The sequence below is a fragment of the Budorcas taxicolor genome, chromosome 8 (assembly GCF_023091745.1).
Source record: "Budorcas taxicolor isolate Tak-1 chromosome 8, Takin1.1, whole genome shotgun sequence".
NCBI classification, from domain to species: Eukaryota; Metazoa; Chordata; class Mammalia; order Artiodactyla; family Bovidae; genus Budorcas; species Budorcas taxicolor.
The window spans coordinates 89,213,158-89,237,152 of NC_068917.1; the positions used below are offsets into that span (position 1 = coordinate 89,213,158).

General features: G+C 40.1%; 1 protein-coding gene across 2 annotated transcripts in view; it reads left to right on the top strand.

Annotated features, from left to right (window-relative positions):
- The window catches only part of AUH (AU RNA binding methylglutaconyl-CoA hydratase), a 193,701-nt gene that overhangs the window by 64,966 nt on the left and 104,740 nt on the right, over positions 1–23,995 (top strand). For both annotated transcript variants that reach the window (XM_052644957.1, XM_052644956.1), the window contains exon 5: positions 23,891–23,983. In XM_052644957.1, the coding sequence (XP_052500917.1) occupies positions 23,891–23,983 (93 nt within the window). The remainder of the gene's footprint in view (positions 1–23,890; positions 23,984–23,995) is intronic.

Sequence of the window (23,995 nt, forward strand, 5' to 3'; positions counted from 1 at the left end):
TATTTTAGATAACATTCCTTTATCAGATGTGTCGTTTGCAAATACTTTGTCCCAGTCTGTGGATTGTCTTATTCTCTTGGCTTTATCTTTGATGGTGTACTGTGAGGGCTTCCCAGGTGGTGCTCATGGTAAAGAACCTGCTTGCCAATGAAACGTAAGAGATGGGAGTTCAATCCCTGGGTCAGGAAGATCCCCTAGAGGAAGTTATGGCAACCTACTCCAGTATTCTTGCCTGGAGAATCCTATGGACAAAGGAGCCTGGCAGACTACATACAGTCCATAGAGTCGCAAAGAGTCGGACACATCTGAAGCAACTTAGCACAAAACAGCACACTCTAGCTTATCACCCACCAGCCTGTCATAGCTAGTACTAGGGCACTTCAGGCAAAGCAACCAACTAGGCTGGGATACAGCCTCACCCACCAGCTTTGAAGTCGCTAGTTGTGTGCAACTCTTTTGCGACCCCATGTCAGCTGCTTCAAGACTTCTTGAGCCCACAACTACTCTGGGACCTGGCCCTGTCCTCCAGAGGGTCTGGGACCAAGCCCTGCACACTAGTAAGCTGGTGATAGATGCCCGCCTAAGGGCTCTGCAGTCAGAGACTTACGGTCCTGACTCTGCCTATCAGTTGGCTGGCACTAGCCTTAGACCAACCTCAGCAACCATTGGGCAGGCACCAGCTTCACATCACCTTCGGCCCCAGCCCTGCCCACTAGTGTGTTGATACACCAACTCCAGGACCTTCAGGGCCAAAGACTCTAGGATCTGGCTTTGCCCACCCAGGGACTGATATTAACCTCAGACCAGCTTTACCAGCTTGTTCACAGGACCTGCCCTGATGCAAGCCAACACTAGCTCTAAGACGTTTTGGACCCCTCAGCAGGCCTACCCAGGATTCAGCCGTACACACCAACAGGACAGCAACAGCTTTGGGACACCCTGGGCCCTGTAGCCAGCTATGTCAAGAACTGGCTCTGCCTACCAGCCGATCAACATTAGATCCAGGAACCCCAGCTCTGCAGTTACCCGCCCCACAACCTGGCTCTGCCCACCAGTGATCCATTACGAGCCTTGGGACCCCCTAGGGATCCACAGCCAGCCAACCACCTTGTGACCCATCCCTGCCTAGCATCAACCAGCAGCAATAAGGACCTGGCAAACAGCTGACTTGGAGCCAGCTATGCCTGCCAGACTGTTCACAGTAGTCAGCTTGCTGTAACAGCAGGGCCCATGCAGCCCCCATGAGGGGCATACCTTAAGCATACAGTTCTGGTGGGTGTATGTCACTCCAACAGTGTGTTGGAGTGTGTTGCTGGAACACATAGGGTTTCTCCTACTAAAGAGCCGTTCTCCAAGGTTGGGGAATGTAACCAAACTACCAAATACATGGCAATAGAAATGACAAATTAGTTAGAAAGAGGCCACAGAGGTACATGTTCTAAATGAAGGAACAAGATAAAACTCCATAAGGACTAAATGAAGTAGAGATAAGCAATTTACCAGGTAAGAAGTTCAAGGTAATTGATCCTAAAAGTGTTCAAAGAAATCAGGAAAAGATTGGATGTATAGATTGAGAATATAGAAGTTTTTAACAAAGAGTTCTAAAATATGAAATGGCCAAACAGAGCTTAAGAATGCAGTAACAAAAAAAAAAAAAAAAGAATGCAGTAACTGAAAGAAAAAAAAATATGCTAGAAGAGATCAACAGTAGATTAGATCATAGAGAGGAACAAGTTAGTTGGAAAAATGGAGTAGTGGAAATCAATGAAACGGAACAGAAAAAGAATAAGAAGAAATGAGGACAGTTTAAGAGACTTGTAGGGCACCAAGTGTCTGAACATTTCCGTTTTAGGAGTCCCAGAAGAAGAGAGAAAAGGGAATGGAATGTATTTGAACACATAATAGCTAACAACTTCCCTGACCTGGGAAAGGACCAGGAAGAACAGAGAGCCCCTAATAAGATCAACCCCAAAAAGGTCACACCAAGATACATTGTATAATTAAAATGGCAAAAACTAACCATAAAGAGAGACTATTAAAAGCAGCAAGGAAGAGTAACAAGTTACCTAAAAGGGAACTCCCTTAAGGTTATCAGCTGCATTTTAGCAGAAACCCTGCAGAGCAGAAGGTTGTGGCTTAATACACTTAAATTGATGCAAGGGGAAAACCTACAACCTAATATATTCTACCCACAGGCTTTCATTCAGATTTGATGTAGAGATCAAAACTTTTACAGACAAGAAAAGCTTATAGCACTAGCAAACCAACTTTACACAGAGTAGTGAAAGGGTTTTTCAAAGAGAAAAAAGGCCAAGTTTTTATCATGATGGATGATGGGATTAAGAAAAAATAAATCTGGAGAAATAGTGATATATTTGAGAAGGGGAAAAATTGCAACCTGGAATGATTTTCACTGCAGTAGTAAACATTTCAGGCATGATACAATTTTAGTAATATTGACCAGTAAAAGAATGTTAGAGAACTGAAGATTAAGTTTTAAGAATGTCATCTGATCTGTATTTCAGAATTCCCAGGCCCTTCGCTCAATTCTCTGCAGCCACTATCCAAAGGGCAGTTGTTCAATTATCTGTCAGGGTTCATCCTTGAAAAAAACTGGGAAAAATGAAAGAGGGTTTTGTTCAGTACTGTCTTTTTTTTTTTTCAGGTAGATTAGTGAGGGAAAGGGGTTGCTGATTTAGCATTCTCTGGGATTCTAATATCCCCTCAATCCTGGAGACAGTATTAGTTGATTTTTCAATTTACCTAATCATATAGCAAATTTTCTTTTTAAAAATAGACCAATTCAGGAGGCCTGTATATTCATTGATCCATGAACATTGTTACTCCAGGGAGCCTCCTTAGATCCTTGTTAAATTTCCATATATGACTCCCTGTCCTCCTCTTAAGTCAGCTCTGATCACCTCTCCTTGAATCTTAGTCAGTTGGATAGTCGACTTACTTATCCCAAGTGTAATAAACACACCTCAAAAAAAAAAAATAATAAAAAGGCTACAGCTAGAAATATGAAAATTATGAAAGAAAAAAATATTATTGGTAAAGGCAAATATATAGTAAAGGTAGTAAATCAACCACATATAAAAGCAGTATGAAAGTTAAGAGATGAAAGTAGTAAAATCACCTATATCTTCAATAAGTAGTAAAGGGATACATAAAATAATATAAAATATGATGTCAAAAACAGTGACATATTGGGGCAGGTGGAAATGCAGAGTTGTTAAAATACATTTAAACGTAAGGGATCATCAGCTTAAAATAATTACTCAAAACATACATATTGGTATATTTAAACTGCATGGTAACTGCAAACCAACAATGTAGTAATATAATAGATGCACACACAAAACAAGAAAGGAATCCAAATGTAACACTTAAGATGATAATCAAATCACAAGGGAATAGAGCAAAAGAAGAACTTCACAAAAAGCCCAAACACAATTTTCAAAATAACAATAATTCAGTAATTACTATCAGTAATTGGACTTCCCTGATAGCTCCGTTGGTAAAGAATCTGCCTGCAATACAGGAGATGCTGGTTTGATCCCTGAGTTGGGAAAGTCTGCTGGAAAAGGGATAGGTTACCCACTCCAGTATTCTTGGGCTTCCCTTGTGGCTCAGGTGGTAAAGAGTCTGCCTGCGATACGGCAGACGTGGGTTTGATCCTTGGGTTGGGAAGATCCGCAGAGAAGGGAAAGTCTACCCACTCCAGTATTCTGGCCTGGAGAATTCCATGGACTGTATATATGTATAGTCCATGGGGTAGCGGAGTCAGGACTGAGTGCCTTTCACTATTAGTAATCACTTTATATGTAAATTGACTGAAAGCTCTAATCAAAGATATAGTTGCTGAATGGATACAAACACAGTGTGGATACACACACAGACTGAAAGTAAGAGGGTGGAAAAAGTTATTCTATGCAAGTGGAAATGAAAAGAATGTCAGGATAGTTATATCAGACAGAGTAGATTTTTACAACAAAGACTGTCACAGGAGACAAAGAAGGACATTACATAATGACCATGGGATCAATTCGGTATGCAGCCAGCATAGGCACACCTAGACACATAAAAGGGAGAAATTGGTAGTAACACAATAATAGTAGGGGGTTTTAACACCCCACTTACATTAGTGAACAGATAATCCAGATAGAAAATGAATAAGGAAATATTGGCCTCAATCGACACGTTAGACCTGTGCTCTAAAGAGCAGACTACACATTCTTTTTAGGTATATGTGGAACATTCTTCAGGATAGGTCACATGCTGATCCACAAAACTAGCCCCAGTAAAGTTACAAAAATTTGAGATCTTATCAAGCATCTTTTGCAACCACAACACTGTGAGATAGGCATCAGCCAAAAAACAATAAAATTACTATTTACTTGTATTATTAAACCCTCAAAAAAACCCAAAAAAACCCAAATCCCAAACACATGGAGGCTAAAACCCACCCAAAGTTAGTAAAAGGAAAGAAATTATAAAGATCAGAGCAGAAATAAAGGAGATACTGAAAGGTTGTTGCCGAGCTGTGAAAGATGCCAGGATTCTTGGCATCTGGAGAGAAGAATTCAAGCTGGGGCCAGTGACGAGGCTTGATTGCTCAGAGCTTTTTTATTTTAATAAAGTTCTATTAAAGTATAAAAGAGATAGAGAAAACTTCTGACATATACATCAGAAACTGGCAGAAAGAGTGTCCCCCTGCTAGTCTTTAAGTAAGTAGGTAAGTAAAGTCACTCAGTCGTGTCTGACTCTTTGTGACCCCGTGGACTGCAGCCCACCAGGCTCCTCAGTCCATGGGATTCTCCAGGCAAGAATACTGGAATGGGTTGCCATTTCCTTCTCCAGGGTATCTTCCCAACCCAGGGATCGAACCCGGGTCTCCCGCATTGGAGGTAGACGCTTTAACCTCTGAGCCACCAGGGAGGCTAGCTACTAGCTGTCTGCTAATTTGAGAAAGTCAGTTCAGTCGCTCAGTCATGTCCGACTCTTTGCCACCCCATGAACTGCAGCACGCCAGGCCTCCCTGTCCATCACCAACTTCAGGAGTTCACTCAGATTCACGTCCATTGAGTCAGTGATGCCATCCAGCCATCTCATCCTCTGTCGTCCCCTTCTTCTCCTGCCCCCAATCCCTCCCAGCATCAGAGTCTTTTCCAATGAGTCAACTCTTCGCATAAGGTGGCCAGAGTACTGGAGTTTCAGCTTTAGCATCATTCCTTCCAAAGAAATCCCAGCGCTGATTCCTTTAGAATGGACTGGTTGAATCTCCTTGCAGTCCAAGGGCCTCTCAAGAGTCTTCTCCAACACCACAGTTCAAAAGCATCAGTTCTTCGGCGCTTAGCCTTCTTCACAGTCCAACTCTCACATTCATACATGACCACAGGAAGAACCATAGCCTTGACTAGACGGACCTTAGTCGGCAACGTAGTGTCTCTGCTTTTGAATATGCTATCTAGGTTGGTCATAACTTTCCTTCCAAGGAGTAAGCGTCTTTTAGTTTCATGGCTGCAGTCACCATCTGCAATGATTTTGGATCCCCCCAAAATAAAGTCTAACACTGTTTCCACTGCTTCCCCATCTATTTCCCATGAAGTGATGGGACCAGATGTCATGATCTTCATTTTCTGAATGTTGAGCTTTAAGCCAACTTTTTCACTCTCTTTCACTTTCATCAAGAGGCTTTTTAGTTCCTCTTCACTTTCTGCCAAAGGGTGGTGTCATCTGTATATCTGAGGTTATTGAAAGGGAATGTTTGAAAACTCAGAGACTGGCACCAGGCCCCTCACCCACAACATGCATTTTGAGATGACATTGGCAGCTGTGAAGAGATACCCAATGACCAAGGTAAGAGAAACCCAAGTGAGATGGTAGGTGTTGCAAGAGGGCATCAGAGGGCAGACACGCTGAAACCATACTCACAGAAAACTAGTCAATCTAATGACACTAGGACCACAGCCTTGTCTTAACTCAGTGAAACCAAGCCATGCCTGCTGGGCAACCCAAGACGGGTGGTTCTTGGTGGAGAGGTCTGACAGAATGTGGTCCACAGGAGAAGGGAATGGCAAGCCACTTCAGTATTCTTGCCTTGAGAACCCCATGAACAATATGAAAAGGCAAAATGATAGGATACCAAAACAGGAACTCCCCAGGTCATTAGGTGCCCAATACGCTACTGGAGATCAGTGGAGAAATAACTCCAGAAAGAATGAAGGGATGGAGCCAAAGCAAAAACAATACCCAGTTGTGGATGTGACTGGTGATAGAAGCAAGATCCGATGCTGTAAAGAGCAATATTGCGTAGGAACCTGGAATGTCAGGTCCATGAATCAAAGCAAATTGGAAGTGGTCAAACAAGAGATGGCAAGGGTGAACGTCGACATTCTAGGAATCAGCGAACTAAAATGGACTGGAATGGGTGACTTTAACTCAGATGACCATTATATCTACTACTGCAGGCAGGAATCCCTCAGAAGAAATGGAGTAGCCATCATGGTCAACAAAAGAGTCCAAAATGCAGTACTTGGATGCAAGCTCAAAAACGACAGAATGATCTCTGTTCGTCTCCAAGGCAAACCATTCAGTATCACAGTTATCCAAGTCTATGCCCCAACCAGTAATGCTGAAGAGCTGAAGTTGAACAGTTTTATGAAGACCTACAAGACCTTTTAGAACTAACAGCCAAAAAAGATATCCTTTTCATTATAGGGGACTGGAATGCAAAAGTAGGAAGTCAAGAAACACCTGGAGTAACGGGCAAATTTGGCCTTGGAATGTGGAATGAAGCAGGGCAAAGACTAATAGAGTTTTGCCAAAAAACTCACTGGTCATAGCAAACACCCTCTTCCAACAACACAAGAGAAGACTCTACACATGGACATCACCAGATGATCAACACCGAAATCAGATTGATTATATTCTTTGCAGCCAAAGATGAAGAAGCTCTATACTGTCAACAAAAACAAGACTGGGAGCTGACTGTGGCTCAGATCATGAACGCCTTATTACCAAATTCAGACTGAAATTGAAGAAAGTAGGGAAAACCACTAGACCATTCAGGTATGACCTAAATCAAATCCTTTATGATGATACAGTGGAGGTGAGAAATAGATTTAAGGGCCTAGATCTGATAGATAGAGTGCCTGATGAACTATGGAATGAGGTTCATGACTTTGTGCAGGAGACAGGGATCAAGACCATCCCCAAGGAAAAGAAATGCAAAAAAGCAAAATGTCTGTCTGGGGAGGCCTTACAAATAGCTGTGAAAAGAAGAGAAGTAAAAAGCAAAGGAGAAAAGGAAAGATATAAGCATCTGAATGCAGAGTTCCAAAGAACAGCAAGAAGAGATAAGAAAGCCTTCTTCAGTGATCAGTGCAAAGAAATCGAGGAAAACAACAGAATGGGAAAGACTAGAGATCTCTTCAAGAAAATGAGAGATACCAAGGGAACATTTCATGCAAAGATGGGCTCAATAAAGGACAGAAATGGTCTGGACCTAACAGAAGCAGAAGATATTAAGAAGAGGTGGCAAGAATACATGGAAGAACTATACAAAAAAGATCTTCGTGACCCAGATAATCATGATGATGTGATCAGTAATCTAGAGCCAGACATCTTGGAATGTGAAGTCAAATGGGCCTTAGAAAGCATCACCACGAACAAAGCTAATGGAGGTGATAGAATTCCAATTGAGCTGTTTCAAATCCTGAAAGATGATGCTGTGAAAGTGCTGCACTCAATATGCCAGCAAATTTGGAAAACTCAGCAGTGGCCACAGGACTGGAAATGATCAGTTTTCATTCCAATTCCAAAGGCAATGCCAAAGAATGCTCAAACTACCGCACAGTTGCACTCATCTCACATGCTAGTAAAGTAATGCTCAAAATTCTCCAAGGCAGGCTTCAGCAGTACGTGAATCGTGAACTCCCTGATGTTCAAGCTGGTTTTAGAAAAGACAGAGGAACCAGAGATCAAATTGCCAACATCCGCTGGATCATGGAAAAAGCAAGAGAGTTCCAGAAAAACATCTATTTCTGCTTTATTGACTATGCCAAAGCCTTTAACTGTGTGGATCACAATACACTGTGGAAAATTCTGAAGGAGATGGGAATACCAAACCACCTAACCTGCCTCTTGAGAAATCTGTATGCAGGTCAGGAAGCAACAGTTAGAACTGGACATGGAACAACAGACTGGTTCCAAATAGGAAAAGGAGTCTGTCAAGGCTGTATATTGTCACCCTGCTTATTTAACTTCTATGCAGAGTGCATCATGAGAAACGCTGGACTGGAAGAAACACAAGCTGGAATCAAGATGCTGGGAGAAATATCAATAACCTCAGATATGCAGATGACACCACTCTTATGGCAGGAAGTGAAGAGGAACTAAAAAGCCTCTTGATGAAAGTGAAGGAGGAGAGTGAAAAAGTTGGCTTAAAGCTCAACATTCAGGAAACGAAGATCATGGCATCTGGTCCCATCACTTCATGGGAAATAGATGGGGAAACAATAGAGACAGTGTCAGACTTTATTTTTTGGGCTCCTACATCACTGCAGATGGTGACTGAAGCCATGAAATTAAAAGATGCTTACTCCTTGGAGGAAAAGTGATGACCAACGTAGATAGTATATTCAAAAGCAGAGACATTACCTTGCTGACTAAGGTCCGTCTAGTCAAGGCTATGGTTTTTCCTGTGGTCATGTATGGATGTGAGAGTTGGACTGTGAAGAAGGCTGAGCGCCAAAGAATTGATGCTTTTGAACTGTGGTGTTGGAGAAGGCTCTTGAGAGTCCCTTGGACTGCAAGGAGATCCAACCAACCCATTCTGAAGGAGATCAGCCCTGAGATTTCTTTCGAAGGAGTGATGCTAAAGTTGAAACTCCAGTACTTTGGCCACCTCATGCGAAGAGTTGATCTATTGGAAAAGACTCTGATGCTGGGAGGGATTGGGGGCAGGAGGAGACGGGGACAACAGAGGATGAGATTGCTGGATGGCATCACTCACTTGATGGATGTGAGTCTGAGTGAACTCTGGGAGTTTTTGATGGACAGGGAGGCCTGGCAGGCTGCGATTCATGGGTCGCAAACAGTGGGACAGGACTGAGCGACTGAACTGAACTGAACTTGGTACAAGGTGAGCTGTCCCAGGCCATAAAGTGATTGACATGAATCTTGAAGGAAGGCAGATTTCCAAGTAAATATATAGATTCATTAACATAGATTAGGAGAACGATTGTATTAGTAAATCATACTGGTTTGTCAAATTTTGAGTTTTAGTGGAATCTGACTTGAAGACAGAGTCTAGGGTAAATATATAGGTCATTAACATAGCTTAAGACAAACATTTCCACAAGAAAAATACATTGGTTAGCTCAAGGTCTGAGAAAAATTAAGTTCTGGTGGAACCAGGTGTCATCATGGCAACACAAATGGGAAAAAAGCACTTGTAGTTTGTTTGCTCCTGCTGCTTAAGAGAGAGACAGAAAATGACTGACCTTTGCAGCCTGTTTCCTCTGTTTGGAGACCCCAGCCTTCCTGCCCGTTACCCTCTCAATACCTAAAAAAAGAAAAGATTAATGAAACTAAAAACTTGGTTCTTTGAAAAGATTAAAAAAAGATTGATAAACCTTTAGCCAAACTCATCAAGAAAAATGAGGGGCCAAATCATTAAAGTCAGAAATGAGAAGTTATAACTGATGCCACAGAAAACACGAAAGATCATTACTCACCAATAAAATGGACAACTTAAAAGAGATGGAAAAATTCCTAGAAATGTCCAGTCTCCTAACATTGAACCAGGAAGAAGTAGAAACTATCAGCAGATTAGTTACCAGTAATGAAATTGAGTCCATAATAAAATTACTCCCAACAGATTACTGCAGGGCTAGATGACTTCACAGGTGAATTCTACCAAACATTTAGAAAAGAGCTAACACCTGTCCTTTTTGAACTATTCCAAAATATTTGCGAAGGAAGAAACGCTTCCAAACTCCTTCTATGAATCCAGTATCACCCTGATACCAAAATCAGACAGACACAGCACATTAAAATCATGTTTTTCTCAACAGGTTGATAAAAAGAATTAGATGTCAAATCTATCTTAGGTAAAGCTGAAGGCAAACTGGAATTAGAAGGAAGGTTTCTTAGACTGACAATTGTTAGTAAAATGTAAAAGTGATCTCCTAAAATCAGGAAAACAACAAGAGGCCTGCAGTCACCTCTCTTCAGCGTTGTTCTGAAAATCTTGACATTTTCTTTTCCTGGTATGTAAAAGCAGGAAATAGAAATAAAAGAATGACTGAAAAAAAAGAAATGTAACACTTTCTCAAGTGGTTATTGTCTCCGTTGATCTAAACGGATCTACAAATTATTAGAAATAATAGACTTTGCAAGATAGCTGAATATAGGATTCATATCAAAAAATAATCAATTGTCTTTCTTCCTGCCATGAACAGACAAAGGATGTTCTTCAGTCATAAGTCGTGTCTAACTCTTTGTGACCCCAAAGAACTGCAGTACGCCAGGCTCCTCTGTCCTCTATCTCCTGGAGTTTGCTCAAATTCATGTCCGTTGAGCTGGTGATGCTATCTAACCGTCTCGTCCTCTACCACCCCCTTCACTTTTTACCTTCAGTCTTTCGCAGCCTCAGGGTCTTTTTCAGTGAGTCAGCTCTTTGCATCAGCCGCTCAAAGTATTGGAATTTCAGCTTCAGCAGCAGTCCTTCCAGTGAATATTCAGGGTTGATTTCTTTTGGGATTGACTTGTTTGATCTCCTTGCAGTCGAACGGACTCTGAAGAGTCTTCTCCAGCACCACTTTTCAAAAGCATCAACTCTTCTGGGCTTGGCCTTCTTTAGAGTCCAAACAGTAGAAGTCAGACTAAACATATGTCAAAAAAAGATATTATTGACAGTAGGAAAAAAAATGAATCTAAAAATATATTCAAGCTGTATGGAAAAATTATGAAACTTTTTGGGAAGGCATTTAAAAAATTAAATACCGACGTACTATCATCTTGAATAGGAAGATTCAGTATCTAAAAAATGATTCTCAAATGATCTGATGTACATATTTAACTTAAAAACACATTACTATTATGAGGAACTTGATGAGCATAGAGAGGCCTCAAAAGAGCCAATATTTTTAAAGAAGGAGAAAATGAAGGTCCTTACGTTATTAGTACTGAAGACCTATTTTAAAAATTAAAAATTAATAATATAATGTTATTGGCTTTGGGATAGATGATTGACCAGTGGAGTGGAATATAGGACCCAAAACCAAGAGGTCATTGAGGTCACTGGAAGATTGCAGACTTCACTGCATTTATGAAGTAAAACAAACTTGCATGATCTTGACAGAATTAAAAATTTCTTAAACATAGAATACAAAGCAAAAGGAAAGGTTGATAAGTCCTATGAAATTAAACTTAAGAACATCTGTTCATTAAAAGATGTTGTAAAGAAAGTAGAAAGATAAAACACAAACTGGGAGAGAAGACTTGAAACGCTGCCAAAGGATTTTTGTGTATATATATACATGCACACGTGGGTCAATGCATGCATACATATATGCAGCTGGGAAATCAGTAAGACAGAAATTTTTCTATACAAGAGGAAAGAGAAATGGGGAGTAAGCATATGGAAAGATGATCAATCTCATATGTAGTCACAGAAATGCAAATTAACACCACAGTAGCATGCTGTTTTATGTTTACCAGGTTGGCCAAAATTCTTATCCTGACATTGCCAAAGATAGCAGGGAACTTGATCACTGCAGTTTTATACACTTCCAATGAGAGTATAAATTGGTGTAATAGTTAAGAAAAGTTTGTTGTCTTAGAGTTGGGCATCCACATCTCAAAAGACTGAATAGTTCACATTTTTATGGGGTATTTACCTAGAAGGGTATCTTTAAGACTATTTTTACTAGACTTGTAGTAACAAATATATTTACAATTTGGTCCATTAAACACATAGAGGTGGATGAGTATCAAAGTTTCATGAAATAATTACCTTTCTTTGTGCATTGCATTTGATACTATCCTATTTCATTTTTAAGACTTCTGATTTTGGCTTTTTAAATGAATGAGTTGCTACTTGGAGTCTGAAACTACGCTTATCTGTAGGCATTTTGGACATGTGTGTTCTGGGGAGACTTGTAAGAAAAAGACTATAGTAGTGATATTGTTCATAATAACAAGCTGAAAACAACCAAATTTCAATAACAGGGGAATGGATAGATGTTTTGGTATATTTGTACAGTTGCATGTGGACAGTATTGCAAATAAATAAACTTAAATACGAAACAGAAGTCTATAAAATATTGAATTAAAACAACATAATTTTTTATAAAACTAAAAGATGCAAAAGAGCATATGGTTTAGAGATGTGTATAAATGTAATGAAATCACATACACATATGTATACAGGGAAAAATACTAAAATGGTAAACAGACTTTGGTGATTACCTTTGGGTTTAAGAAGGCAGGTGAAAGAATGGGGGATAGGTTATTAGGTCCTGTTTCTTGGTTTGGTGATTTTAAGGTAGTTTGTTATTATTATGCTTCATTATATTCTCTATATTTGTCAAATTAGATCAATGTTTTTAGTAGCTTCATAGAGCTTGAGTTCTGCAAACATTTCTTATGTGATTTCTTGAACAATTTTCTGCATTTTTGCTGATATTCCTTTTTCTTATTTTCAAGAGAAGCCAGAATTCCTGATTTTTGGAAAGTATCTCCAGTTTGAGGGCTTCCCCAGTAGTGCTAGTGGTAAAGAACCCACTTGCCAATGCAGGAGAAATAAGAGGTGCAGGTTCGATCCCTGTGTCGGAAAGATCCTGTAGAGGGACGGCATAGCAGTCCACTCTGGTATTCCTACCCGGAAAATCCACATGGGCAGAGGAGCCTGACAGGCTTTGCTCCTTAGGGTTGCAAAGAATTGGACACAACTGAAGCAACTTAGCATGCACCCACTCCAGTTTGAAGGTTTTTATTGAGAAAATACCCGTTGGATGTCAAACAAAATTGGTTTATGGACCAGATTTGCACATAGGCCACCAGTGTTCTTCTTGGTCCTCATCCTAACGTTCTCCTCACATAATTCATTTTCTGTGGAGAAGGATTTCCTGGAGCTGTTTTTCCCATGGGAAGAAATGGCTCATCTGGTGGATGTTAATGGATGATGGTGGAGGAGGATTCAGCATGGTAATGTCTCCCTTTTTTTTTTTTTTAAATACAATTGGTTTCTAAAAATCATTTATTTATTTGGCTGCATTGGGTCTTTGTTTTGAAGATCTTCATTGTGTCGCGGCATGCAGGATCTTCATTGTGTCGCACGGGATCTTTTCCTCTGGCTCACTGACTCTCCAGTTGTGGCTCACAGGCTCATTCGTTGTGGCACGCCGGCTCCAGCCCAGAGCTGGCAGGCTTCTCTAGTTGTAGCACCCAAGCTCTCTGGGTGTTCCATGGCTTTGGAGCACATGGGCCCAGTAGTTGCAGCATGTGGGATCTTAGTTCCCCAACCAGGATTTGAACTTGCATCCCTTGCATTGCAAGGTAGATTCTGAACCATTGGACCACCAGGGAAGTCCCAAGCATTATATTCTTGGGACTATTTCATATACACGTGTTCTGGCACCTGTTCATATTGTTACCCAAAATGCAAGTGCATATGCCTGATGCACAGTGAGGTCAAACATACTAAAACATTGGAGTTTGGAACAGGGAAAGGTTTATTACAGGGCCATGCATAGCTTATGCCCTAAGAACCCCAAAGTTACTGAAAGCTTTCTGCAAAGCTGTTTTAAATAGGAAAGGTGGGGGAGGGGCATGGTTACTTGTTGCATACTACTTGGAGTCAAAGCCTTTGTTCTTGAAGTCAGGTCATGGCCAGGTAACTATATTCCTGTAAAATGAATGTTACTCTCTGTTCTGACAAGAAAGGGCAAAGTCCCCAACTCTGCCCAGCTGCCATCACTGAAGGAGCCAGGTGTCCAACCCAACTGGCCCTCAGACTGTCCCTACGAGGTTGGGGCCAGGTCCCACAGACTGCAGCCCAGACAGTCTGCCACTCCTATTAGATTACAGAGACAGGAATGGGGGAGAGGTTCATTGTCCTCTCAAGGCCCAGGCCAACGCTATTGGGTGGTCTTGGTGAGGAATCTGATGCCCTTGCAGGACACATACCCCAGCTTGTTGTCTGGGCCCACAAGATCACCTACTGGCCCAAGGTCAGGTGAGCTGGAGGACCTCTGGGAGAAGGGTGGGGTCCCCCTCTTTCTGTAATAGGCCAGGATGAGCACAGGCCTTAGCAGGTAGCCATTGCTGTGCCTCATTACTCCACATCCTGTTGCTGGGCAACAGGTCTTGCTCGGCCATTGGTCGGTACCTCAGTGGACCCTACCCACAAGCAACCAACTTTCAGTGAGCGACTGTTAGGGACGAGATTGAGCCAAGGGTTGGTTGGTGGTGTGGTAGTCATCAGGTGGAGAGTGAGGTAAGAGGCAGATTCAGGCCTTCTCCTGGAGGCCCTCCAGCTCACCCAGCCTTGGGCCTGTGGGTAAGCTGGAGTGCCCAGGGCCCTCCATGAGCCACCCATCTCTTTGTGTGAATCTGTAATAAACCTTTCTCTCTTCCAAACTCAAATGTTTTAGTATTGATGGGCCTCACTATGCGTTGGCCACACAGACTTAAAACATTTCCTCACTCTTTACCTTATGCTGCTGCTGCTAAGTCGCTTCAGTCATGTCTGACTCTGTGCGACCCCATAGACGGCAGCCCACCAGGCTCCTCTATCCCTGGGATTCTCCAGGCAAGAACACTGGAGTGGGTTGCCATTTCCTTCTCCAATGCATGAAAGTGAAAAGTGAAAGTGAAGTCGCTCAGTGTGTCCAACTCTTAGCGACCCCATGGACTGCAGCCCACCAGGCTCCTCCACCCATGGGATTTTCTAGGCAAGAGTACTGGAGTGGGGTGCCATTGCCTTCTCTGCTTTACCTTATGACTACCATGCAACTGACCCTTGGCTGAATTCCACTCGCTGTCACTCCTTAACAGTTGGTTGCTTGTGGGCAGGGCCCACTACTGCGCTGTCCAATGGCTGAGCAGGACCACAAATAGTCACTCATTGGCAATTGGTTGCCTGTGGGTTGGGCCCACTGTGATGCCAGCCGGTAGCTGAGCAGTACTAATGGTTGCTCATTGATAATTGGTTACTTTTGGTGGGGCCCACTGATGTGCTGACCAATAGCTGAACAGGACCCCGTCCCTGTTAACAGAATGTGGAGTTAGGCACACCGATGGCTAAAGGTTACCGCTCACTGTGCTCTGTTATAGTATGGACTCAGGGATTGTTAAAGTTTCAGGAATTTTGTGAGCTGGTTTTTAACAGCCATGTATATCTTGAAATCGGTCATTACAGCAGTATCAGTAATAGTACAGATTAGAATATACCCAACTTGTTTGATACTGCTTTCCCCTTTTGCCCCATTGTACTTTCATTTTCCACAACTAGAGTATCTTTGTGGTCTAAACGATGACTTCTGTGCTCTGCTTTTTTTTAATGAAAGAGAATCTATAAGAAACCAAAATGTACTAGATTCATTTGAAAGCTGTTCTATTAAAGTAGAGATCAGAAAGAAGATTTATATTTTGAGTCACTAAATTCCTTACTTTACTGTTCCCAGCTTCTTAGAAAGCCTCTTTTTAAAAACTCCAGAATCTTGAACAAAATTTAGGTCTTTTTGTTTTCAAAGGGGGAAAAAATACAACTTTACGGCTCTCTTTGAGATGTTTTTATTCTAAAGAATTTTTCAGATTTCTAAAAGATTAGTCATTATTACAAGTCCCCACTGCTCACTTCGGGTGTGGGATATGTAGGTTGAAAGCAGTTAACTATTATTAGGCATCAGCAGGTCAGCATGGATGCACAAACATATGATGATCTCAATCTAATAACTGCCCTTATTCCTGAACTTAACACCCCCCTGCTCCAGCTCCATGATGTGGCTGCCTCACTACTGGGCCCTCCATTGTGCAGATTAGCCATATATCAGTAGAATGTACAGTTGGAGAGCAGAGGTGTTTAGCTACTTATGACCAGTCTTTGTCTAATTAGAAGGTACTTCATGAAGAGCTAGAAAACATTTTTACAGTTCCCTTTGAAGTAAAAACTGAGGGTGCAGGCCCAGTTCTCTTAACTTTGAGACATGAAGGAATTTCTATCTAATGATAAAGAAATATTTAAAATAGGTTTTCACCAGAATTTTAAATAGTAAAATCTTATGTGATGTGGATAATATTTTGGTAAATGCTCTTCCAGATGAATACTTTAAAATGCCAGTCATTTCTAGTTTCCTTTGCCTTTTTTTTTCCCCGATTAAGTAAAATTGCAGAAGCTTTAATCTGGCTTTGTAAATACAGGGCTGAATTTGCATTGAAATACAGGTAATTATGTTAAAAGGATAGATCACAAAATTCATCTATTTAACAAACATCTTTTTTTTTGTTCTTAAAATTTTGTAAGGAAATAATTTAATTTTGAAAGTTTTCAAATTCTGATTAGCATTTCTTCATGTGATTGAAAAATCTCCTGTTCTTATACATTTTTCTGTTAGAAAAATCTGTCTGTTTGGGTCAGATATTATTCTCTCTTCTCCTTGAATGATTTCAATAAAGTCAGACTTCTGGTATTATTATATGGGCATTTTTTTGGGAAATAGTTAATTTTCTGTGAAAACACTGTTCTTCAAGCAAAACCAAATTTAAGACTCATAACTTACATTAGCATATTCCCTTAATAATCACATTGTTTATTTTTTTCTAGAAACATCTGAAAACCTACATTATGTATTATATTTATCTCAGAGCTGAAAGGAGACCCTCACTTGCCTTTCCCCCTACATTCATGGCCTCTGATTCTAGTTATACTCACAGAAGATGTCCTGCAGACTCAGATAGACAGGGCCTCCACTTGCAGCTCATTTATTTTCTCTTAAAATAGCAAAACTCTGATCGTTTGCTTTAATTATATTTTTAGGAACATTCAAACGATTATTATCTTCTTTGTCATACCTGGCTCATTTCCTGGTACTAAACTCAAAATAGAATCTGATCCTGTTGGTTGCATAACACATTGAGTCATCATTTCTTCCTATTGCTATTGGGAATAGACACTGCTCATGGCAGTTCCCGTTTCACTCAGTCGCACTCTACAACTGCCGATTTGATATTTCTCAATGCTTTGAAACTGATTATCTGCTTCTTAAATGTGCATTTTATTGAGTTTTCTCTAAGGTTATTAAGTGCTCCCAAGTAGAATAAATACTGTGTGTAAAAACAAGCATATTAGGTAACTATGAAACTAGCATCTACTTTGAGATGACTCATGTTTTCCTGAAAAAAGTTTACAAGAAAAACATCCTTCAGGGAAAATTTAGGGTTATGTAAAATTTCAGGACTATAAGATGATTGAAATTTAATTGATCGTTGAATACTAATTAAATTGTTCTGCTTAATTCTTTAGTAGGAAAAATTTTATAGTCAGCTTTATAGAATGCTAATTAAAAAAAAAAAAACTTATCTGGGGCTATGTTGGGTCTTAGTTGTGGCCCACGGCATCTTCATTGCGGCATCTTTTGTTGTGGTGGGCATGTTTGATTGCTCCACAGCAGCTGGGGATCCTAGTTCCCCAACCAAGGCTTGAACCTGTGTGCCCTGCATTGGAAGGTGGATTCTTAACCATTGGGCTGCCAGGGAAGTCTGTACAGAATGCTAATTTATATTAATATTCAAAAGTACCAAGTAGTTTGCCTGTTTAATGACATGATGGTACTTATTAATACTCTTGTTTTCTGTGTTCTTTTTTTATGTTAAGGACTCCACATTTCTTGTCGTTTTTACTTTATATTTTTATAGAAGTTGTAATGTTAAACATGTAATGTTAAAAACTTTGAACTGAGTAAATATCTTAAATTCTTCTCACATTTAAAAATAATTTTCATTACTTCTAAAAAGTTAAAGTGTATAACAGAAAAGTGTTACATTCTCTAACTTCAGAATTAAGAAAGCCTTTAGCATGAGCTGATTCATTTTAAACCCTTCCTTCCAGTGAGTGCTTTCATCTCTCAGGTTAGCAAGTTTCCATTTGTTAATTTCTTTCTCTTTTCTTGCCACTGCATTGTATAAACCACACCCTCATACTTCACCTCCTGTGAAACTTGAAACCTGTCTGTTGAACATATCCCTTCCCCCATCATTTTATTTTAATAAAGTAGTATTTGTCAGTTTTCATTCCAATCCCTAAAAAGGGCAGTGCCAACGAATGTTCATACTGGTTTATAACTGTGCTCATTTCACATGCTAACAAGGTTATTCTCAAAATCCTTCAAGCTAGGCTTCAGCAGTTCGGGAACCAAGAACTTCCAGATGTACAAGCTGGGTTTTGAAGAGACAGAGAACCAGAGGTCAGATTGCCAATACTCATTGCATCATGGAGAAAGCAAGGGAGTTTCAGAAAAATATCTACTTCTGCTTCATGAACTACATGAAAATCTTTGACTATATGGATTACAACAAACTGTGGAAAACTCTTTTAAAGAGACGGGAGTACCAGACCACCTTACCTGTCTCCTGAAAAACATATATGTGGGTCAAGAAGCAACAGTTAGAATCTTACATGGAACAACGGACTGGTTCAAAATTGTGAAAGGAGTACAAGAAGACTGTATATTGTTACCCTGTTTATCTAATTTCTGTGCAGAATAAATCATGCAAAATGCAGGGCTGGATGAATCACAAGCTGGAATCAAGATTGCTGGGACAAATATCAACAACCTCACATATGCAGAAGATACCACTCTAATGACAAAGTTAAGAGGAACTAAAGAGCCTCCTGATAAAGGTGAAAGAGGAGGATAAAAAAGCTGACTTAAAATGCAATATTCAAGAAACTGCAAAGAGATCAAACCAGTCAATCCTAAAGGAAGTCAACCCTGAAAATTCTTTGGAAGGACTCATGCTGAAGCTAAAGCTCCAGTACTTTGGCCATCTGATGCGAAGAGCAGGTTCATTAGAAAGGATGCTGATGCTGGGAAAGATTGAAGGCAAAAGGAGAAGGGGGTGGCAAAGGGTGAGATTGTTAGATAGCATCATTGACTCAGTGGACATGAATTTGAGCAAACTCTGACAGAGTGGAAGACAGAGGAGCCTGGTGTGCTGCAGTTCATGGGGTTGCAGAGTCAGACAAGACTTAGCAATTGAACTAAACAAACTATTTGTTTATAGACTTCTCACAGTGAAGGGAAAGGGCATATTCATTAATTGCATTTTCATTTTTATTTTTCTTCTTTCAATGATATTTTATACTTACCAAAAAATGATACTTTTTAACTTTCTATTAGCTAAGTGTGATTTTTAAGTGTAATATTTGTTTGAGAATATTAAGTAATAAAAATGTAGAGCAAAGCCTTGTCAACTCTTTTTGAGACAATCATGTCTTTGTGTTTCAGTGTTAAGAATATTATAGATGACCAAGAATTGTCCTTTTCTTGTATTCTCTCCCTTATGCTTTAGGGATTACGAGGTTATCAAGTAATTCTTTTGTAATTTACAGTTAATTTATTCCTTTTACACTTCTGTTTAGTCTACATTTTCAGTGCCCAGTTTGATGTGAAGAAAAATTCCTCTTGCTATATTCATCACATCAGTTTGCTCCCATTTAAAAAAAATCTAAGGAACTTGAAGTAATCCCTATTTACCATGAGTTGAAATTTTCAGAAACTGAAACTTGGTAGTATACATATTTCAAGCCTGGGTTTGGTTTGTATGTTTGTGTGTATTTTAGGTCCTGTCCGACTCCTTGCAACCCCGTGGACATAGCCCACCAGGCCCCTCTGTCCTTAGGATTTCCCAGGCAAGAATATTGGAATAAGTTGCCATTTCTTTCTCCAGGGGATCTTCCCACCCAGGGATTGAACCCGCATCTTCAGCATTAGTGGGCAGATTCTTTACCACTAAGTCACAGGGGAAGCCAGGTTTGATGTTTTAAAAGCCCTTTAAACTCACTTCTGTTAATTCATTTTCTGATGAGTCAGCTTCCAGCAGATTTAGTGAGTCCTGAAGGCAATTACTGTTGACCAGCGTTTTCCACAGTGAGGAGAAAACACTCCCCCTGTTCCTATTGCTCTCTCCAGCTGAGGAACTCTGCAGTTTTTTTGTTTTCTGTAGCTCTATAGGGCTGCATATATTCATATTGTTCCATTTAAGTACAGGCTTCCCTGGTGGCTCAGAGGTTAAAGCGTCTTCTGCCTCCAATATGGGAGGCCTGGGTTTGATCCTTGGGTTGGGAAGATCCCCTGGAGAAAGAAATGGCAACCCATTCCAGTATTCTTGCCTGGAGAATACCATGGATGGAAGAGCCTGGTAGGCCACAGTCCACGGGGTCGCGAAGAGTCAGACACGACTGAGCAACTTCACTTTGACTTTCATAGGGCTGCATGTATTCATATTGTTCCATTTAAGTATAAAATGAAAGAAGTTAATAAAAGTAGAGACAATATAGGACAATAGAGAAAAATAGAGACAATATCAGGATTAATGGAGATAGAAGAGGCAATGAAAAATCTTGAGGATTGTTGCAGAGTGGTAAGAAGGATATTATTGACTAGCTTTATGTGATGTTAAATCTTTGTTTCTGAATGGGCGATAAGGTGGTGTGAATGCTCTGTTGAAAAACCAGGTATAAAGTACCAAGGAAGCATAAAGATAATTACCTCTAAGGATAATTAGGGGCTAGCTAGCATTCTAGGCAGGGGGCAGCTTGTACACAGGTTTGGATGTAAATGATTCTGAAGGTGCCTTAAGTAGTTTGGGCCTGGAACATGAGTATGTGGTGAGGTTGGGTAGGTGGGCAGCCGTTTCCTGTGCCATGCTGAATTTTTCACTGTTTTTATCTTGAATGTGGAATAAATCATTGTACTATTTTAAATAGAGGAGTTTCATGAATGTGTTTGCATTTTAGAAAATTATCCTACAAGAAATATAGAAGGTATGATAGGGACACATTGAGGATTGTTGTTCAGTTGCTCAATCATGTCCGACTCTGTGATCCCGTGGACTGCAGTGTGCTAGGCCTCCCTGTCATTCACCATCTCCTGGAGTTTGCTTAGACTCATGTCTGAGCATCAGACTCACGTCTGACTCATCATTGAGTCGATGCCATCCAACCATCTCATCCTCTGTCCTCTTCTCTTCCTGCGCTCAATCTTTCCCAGCATCAGGATCTTTTCCAGTGAGTCAACTCTTTGAGTTAGGTGGCCAAAGTATTGGAGCTTCAGCTTCAGCATCAGTCCTTCCAACGAATATTCAGGATTGATTTTCTTTTAAGATTGACTAATTCAATCCTTTACTGTGAAGGTGAAGGAAGTCTGTTAGAGGCTTCCTGCTTGCAAGAAATGAGGGGCCCATAACTCTAACTGTAGCAGAGGGAGGGGGATTTGCCAATTTGTGAGCTGTTAGATGGGACTTACAAAACATTTAGATGTAAGATCCCTGGAAAAGAGGACATTTGAGATGACTTCTGTGTGTCTGTTTTGAGTAGCTTGGTGAATGGAGATGCTAAGTGAAATAGAATCTCGAAGGACTGACAGGAAGTTGATTTGCACATGATAAAGTATCTAAGTAGAGATGTCCAACAGGCAGGTAACTGTAGAGATACAGTTTAGAGAGAAGTTTGGATTTCAGGTGGTGATTTGGATATTATTGGTATTATAGATGGTGAAAGGAAACAGACCTCCTGGGAAGAGCTTCTATTGACAGGGGAAGAACAGTGAGTTCTATAACCAGAGGCAGAGAGAAAGGCAGGAGAGATGAGGGCAGGGAGCCAGCAGGCAAAGGAAGAGAGGAATGCTAAAAGGAGGGGTGTCCAGGATTAAAGTCTCTGATCTTCAGAGGCAGTAAGTTTAATAGGGACTGGATAGTGCCCACTGGCTATGGGACAGTATCACAGTGTCACTGGGAAGTGAAGCAAAAACAGTCTCTCTGAGACGAGTGGGACTAGAACTGTGAGGTGGAGGTGAGTGGAAGTTTATTCTTTTCCCTCCAGAAGCTTATCTTAGAGGAAGATGAGCCAAGGCCACAGTGAGGCCTACTTCAGGAAAGATTTTGATGAGAGAGACTTGAGACTGGGGACATTGGGGAGGTAGCAGATTGAAGGAGTCTAGAAATAGGATAATTTCTATAGCTAGCTTTGTAGAAAGGAAGGGGGTTTGGAACCTGTGTAACGCTAATTCCATTTTACTTGTAGTGGCTTGAGGTGATTGTGGGAACCACTCAGATTAGTTTGCCATTATATTACATCGTCAATTTTACTTTTTTGTCAGATAAAATAAAATTTTATTTTTTCATTGCATTCATTTCCTGACTGTAAACACTGACATTGCTGTCTGTTCATTTTTTCATCAGGTGTGCTGTAAAGCACGTTGTATGGAGCACCTTTGAATGTGCCCTGTATTTTCAAGCTCCCACCTCCCCCCAAAACGCTCAGACAGGTACAAACAGTGAAATATGCCCTGTTGCAAAGACTCATTCATTCCTGCTCAACCAGTAGTGCTTTTGCCTCAGATGGCAGCATCTATATGTGCTCTATCCCAGCCTTTTCAGACTGTTTCTCTTAGAATAAATATGATAAATTTCTTCACGTATGAATAAAACTCAGTACACTTCAACACATTTGAATAAACATCTCTGTCTGAGGAATTTCACATATCAGAATACCTATGGAAGATAGACTTCTAGTGATGGTATCTTTAATATTTTATTTTTTTCATTTTTATTTTATTTACTTTAAATTGATACATAATTGACATGTAGCTTGTGTAAGTTTAAGGTGAATGTGTTGATTTGATATATTTACAATTGTGATATGATTACCTCTGTACCATTAGCTGACACTTCCATCATGTCACACAATATTATTTCTTTTTTGTGGTGAGAATACATTAAGAAATGGTACCTTTTTAATATCCCCATTCTATTCATATGTTAAGGTTGTTCAGCCTAAACTTCACATTCCCATAGTCAAAAATAGAATTAATAGAAAGGATTCTGCTTTATATAATAATTAACCAGTCAGTTTTTGAACCATTTATAAAAAATATATATATTATAATTTATAAAAGTTTCAGTAAAATAGTAATCTGTTTCTGAACTAAAGAAAGTCTGATTTTGAGTTTGTGATTGGCTAACCCCTTCCCAGTCATACTTACAGGCAGGTTCGAGTGTCTCTTCCGTCTGAAGTATGTGGTATTTTCTAGGAATTATTCATCGTGTGTGTGTGTGTGTGTGTGTGTGTGTGTGTGTATGTGTGCTCATTGTATTCTTACCAAATGGTAGAACTACTGGATTGATGCCTTGGCAACCACTCAGACTGCTTCTGTCTTGTTTGAGTAATTATTATTACTTCTCTGAATGGGGTTCTATCATTCTAAGAACCAAGACAACCTGTAAAAGGGTCATGAATTATCCATTATACCTAAGAAGTCATTTCAACTTGAAATTTATGTGAAACAAACATCTCATAAAAGACTTTAGGTTCAAAGATTACAAAGTCAGAACTGTGATTCTGTTAATTCAACAGAAAGTATTTATGAAAGTATTTCGATAGTGTGATAAGATTTAAAGATATTACTGCATATTTTATCTGGTAGAACACTATATGATCATTACATTTTCTAAAATGTAAATGTTTAGTTAAAAGTAAAAGCAATACAAAATTCTATAGATAATATTCCACTTAAAATTACATTGACATTAAAAAATGTAAAATAATTGCATAGAATACCTTTACTGAAGAAGCATGAAGTCTGTCTTTCTGTTTCAGCTAATCTTCCAGTGCCAACCATTGCAGCAATTGATGGACTTGCTTTAGGTGGTGGACTTGAACTGGCTTTAGCCTGTGATATAAGAGTAGCAGGTGAGAATTAGT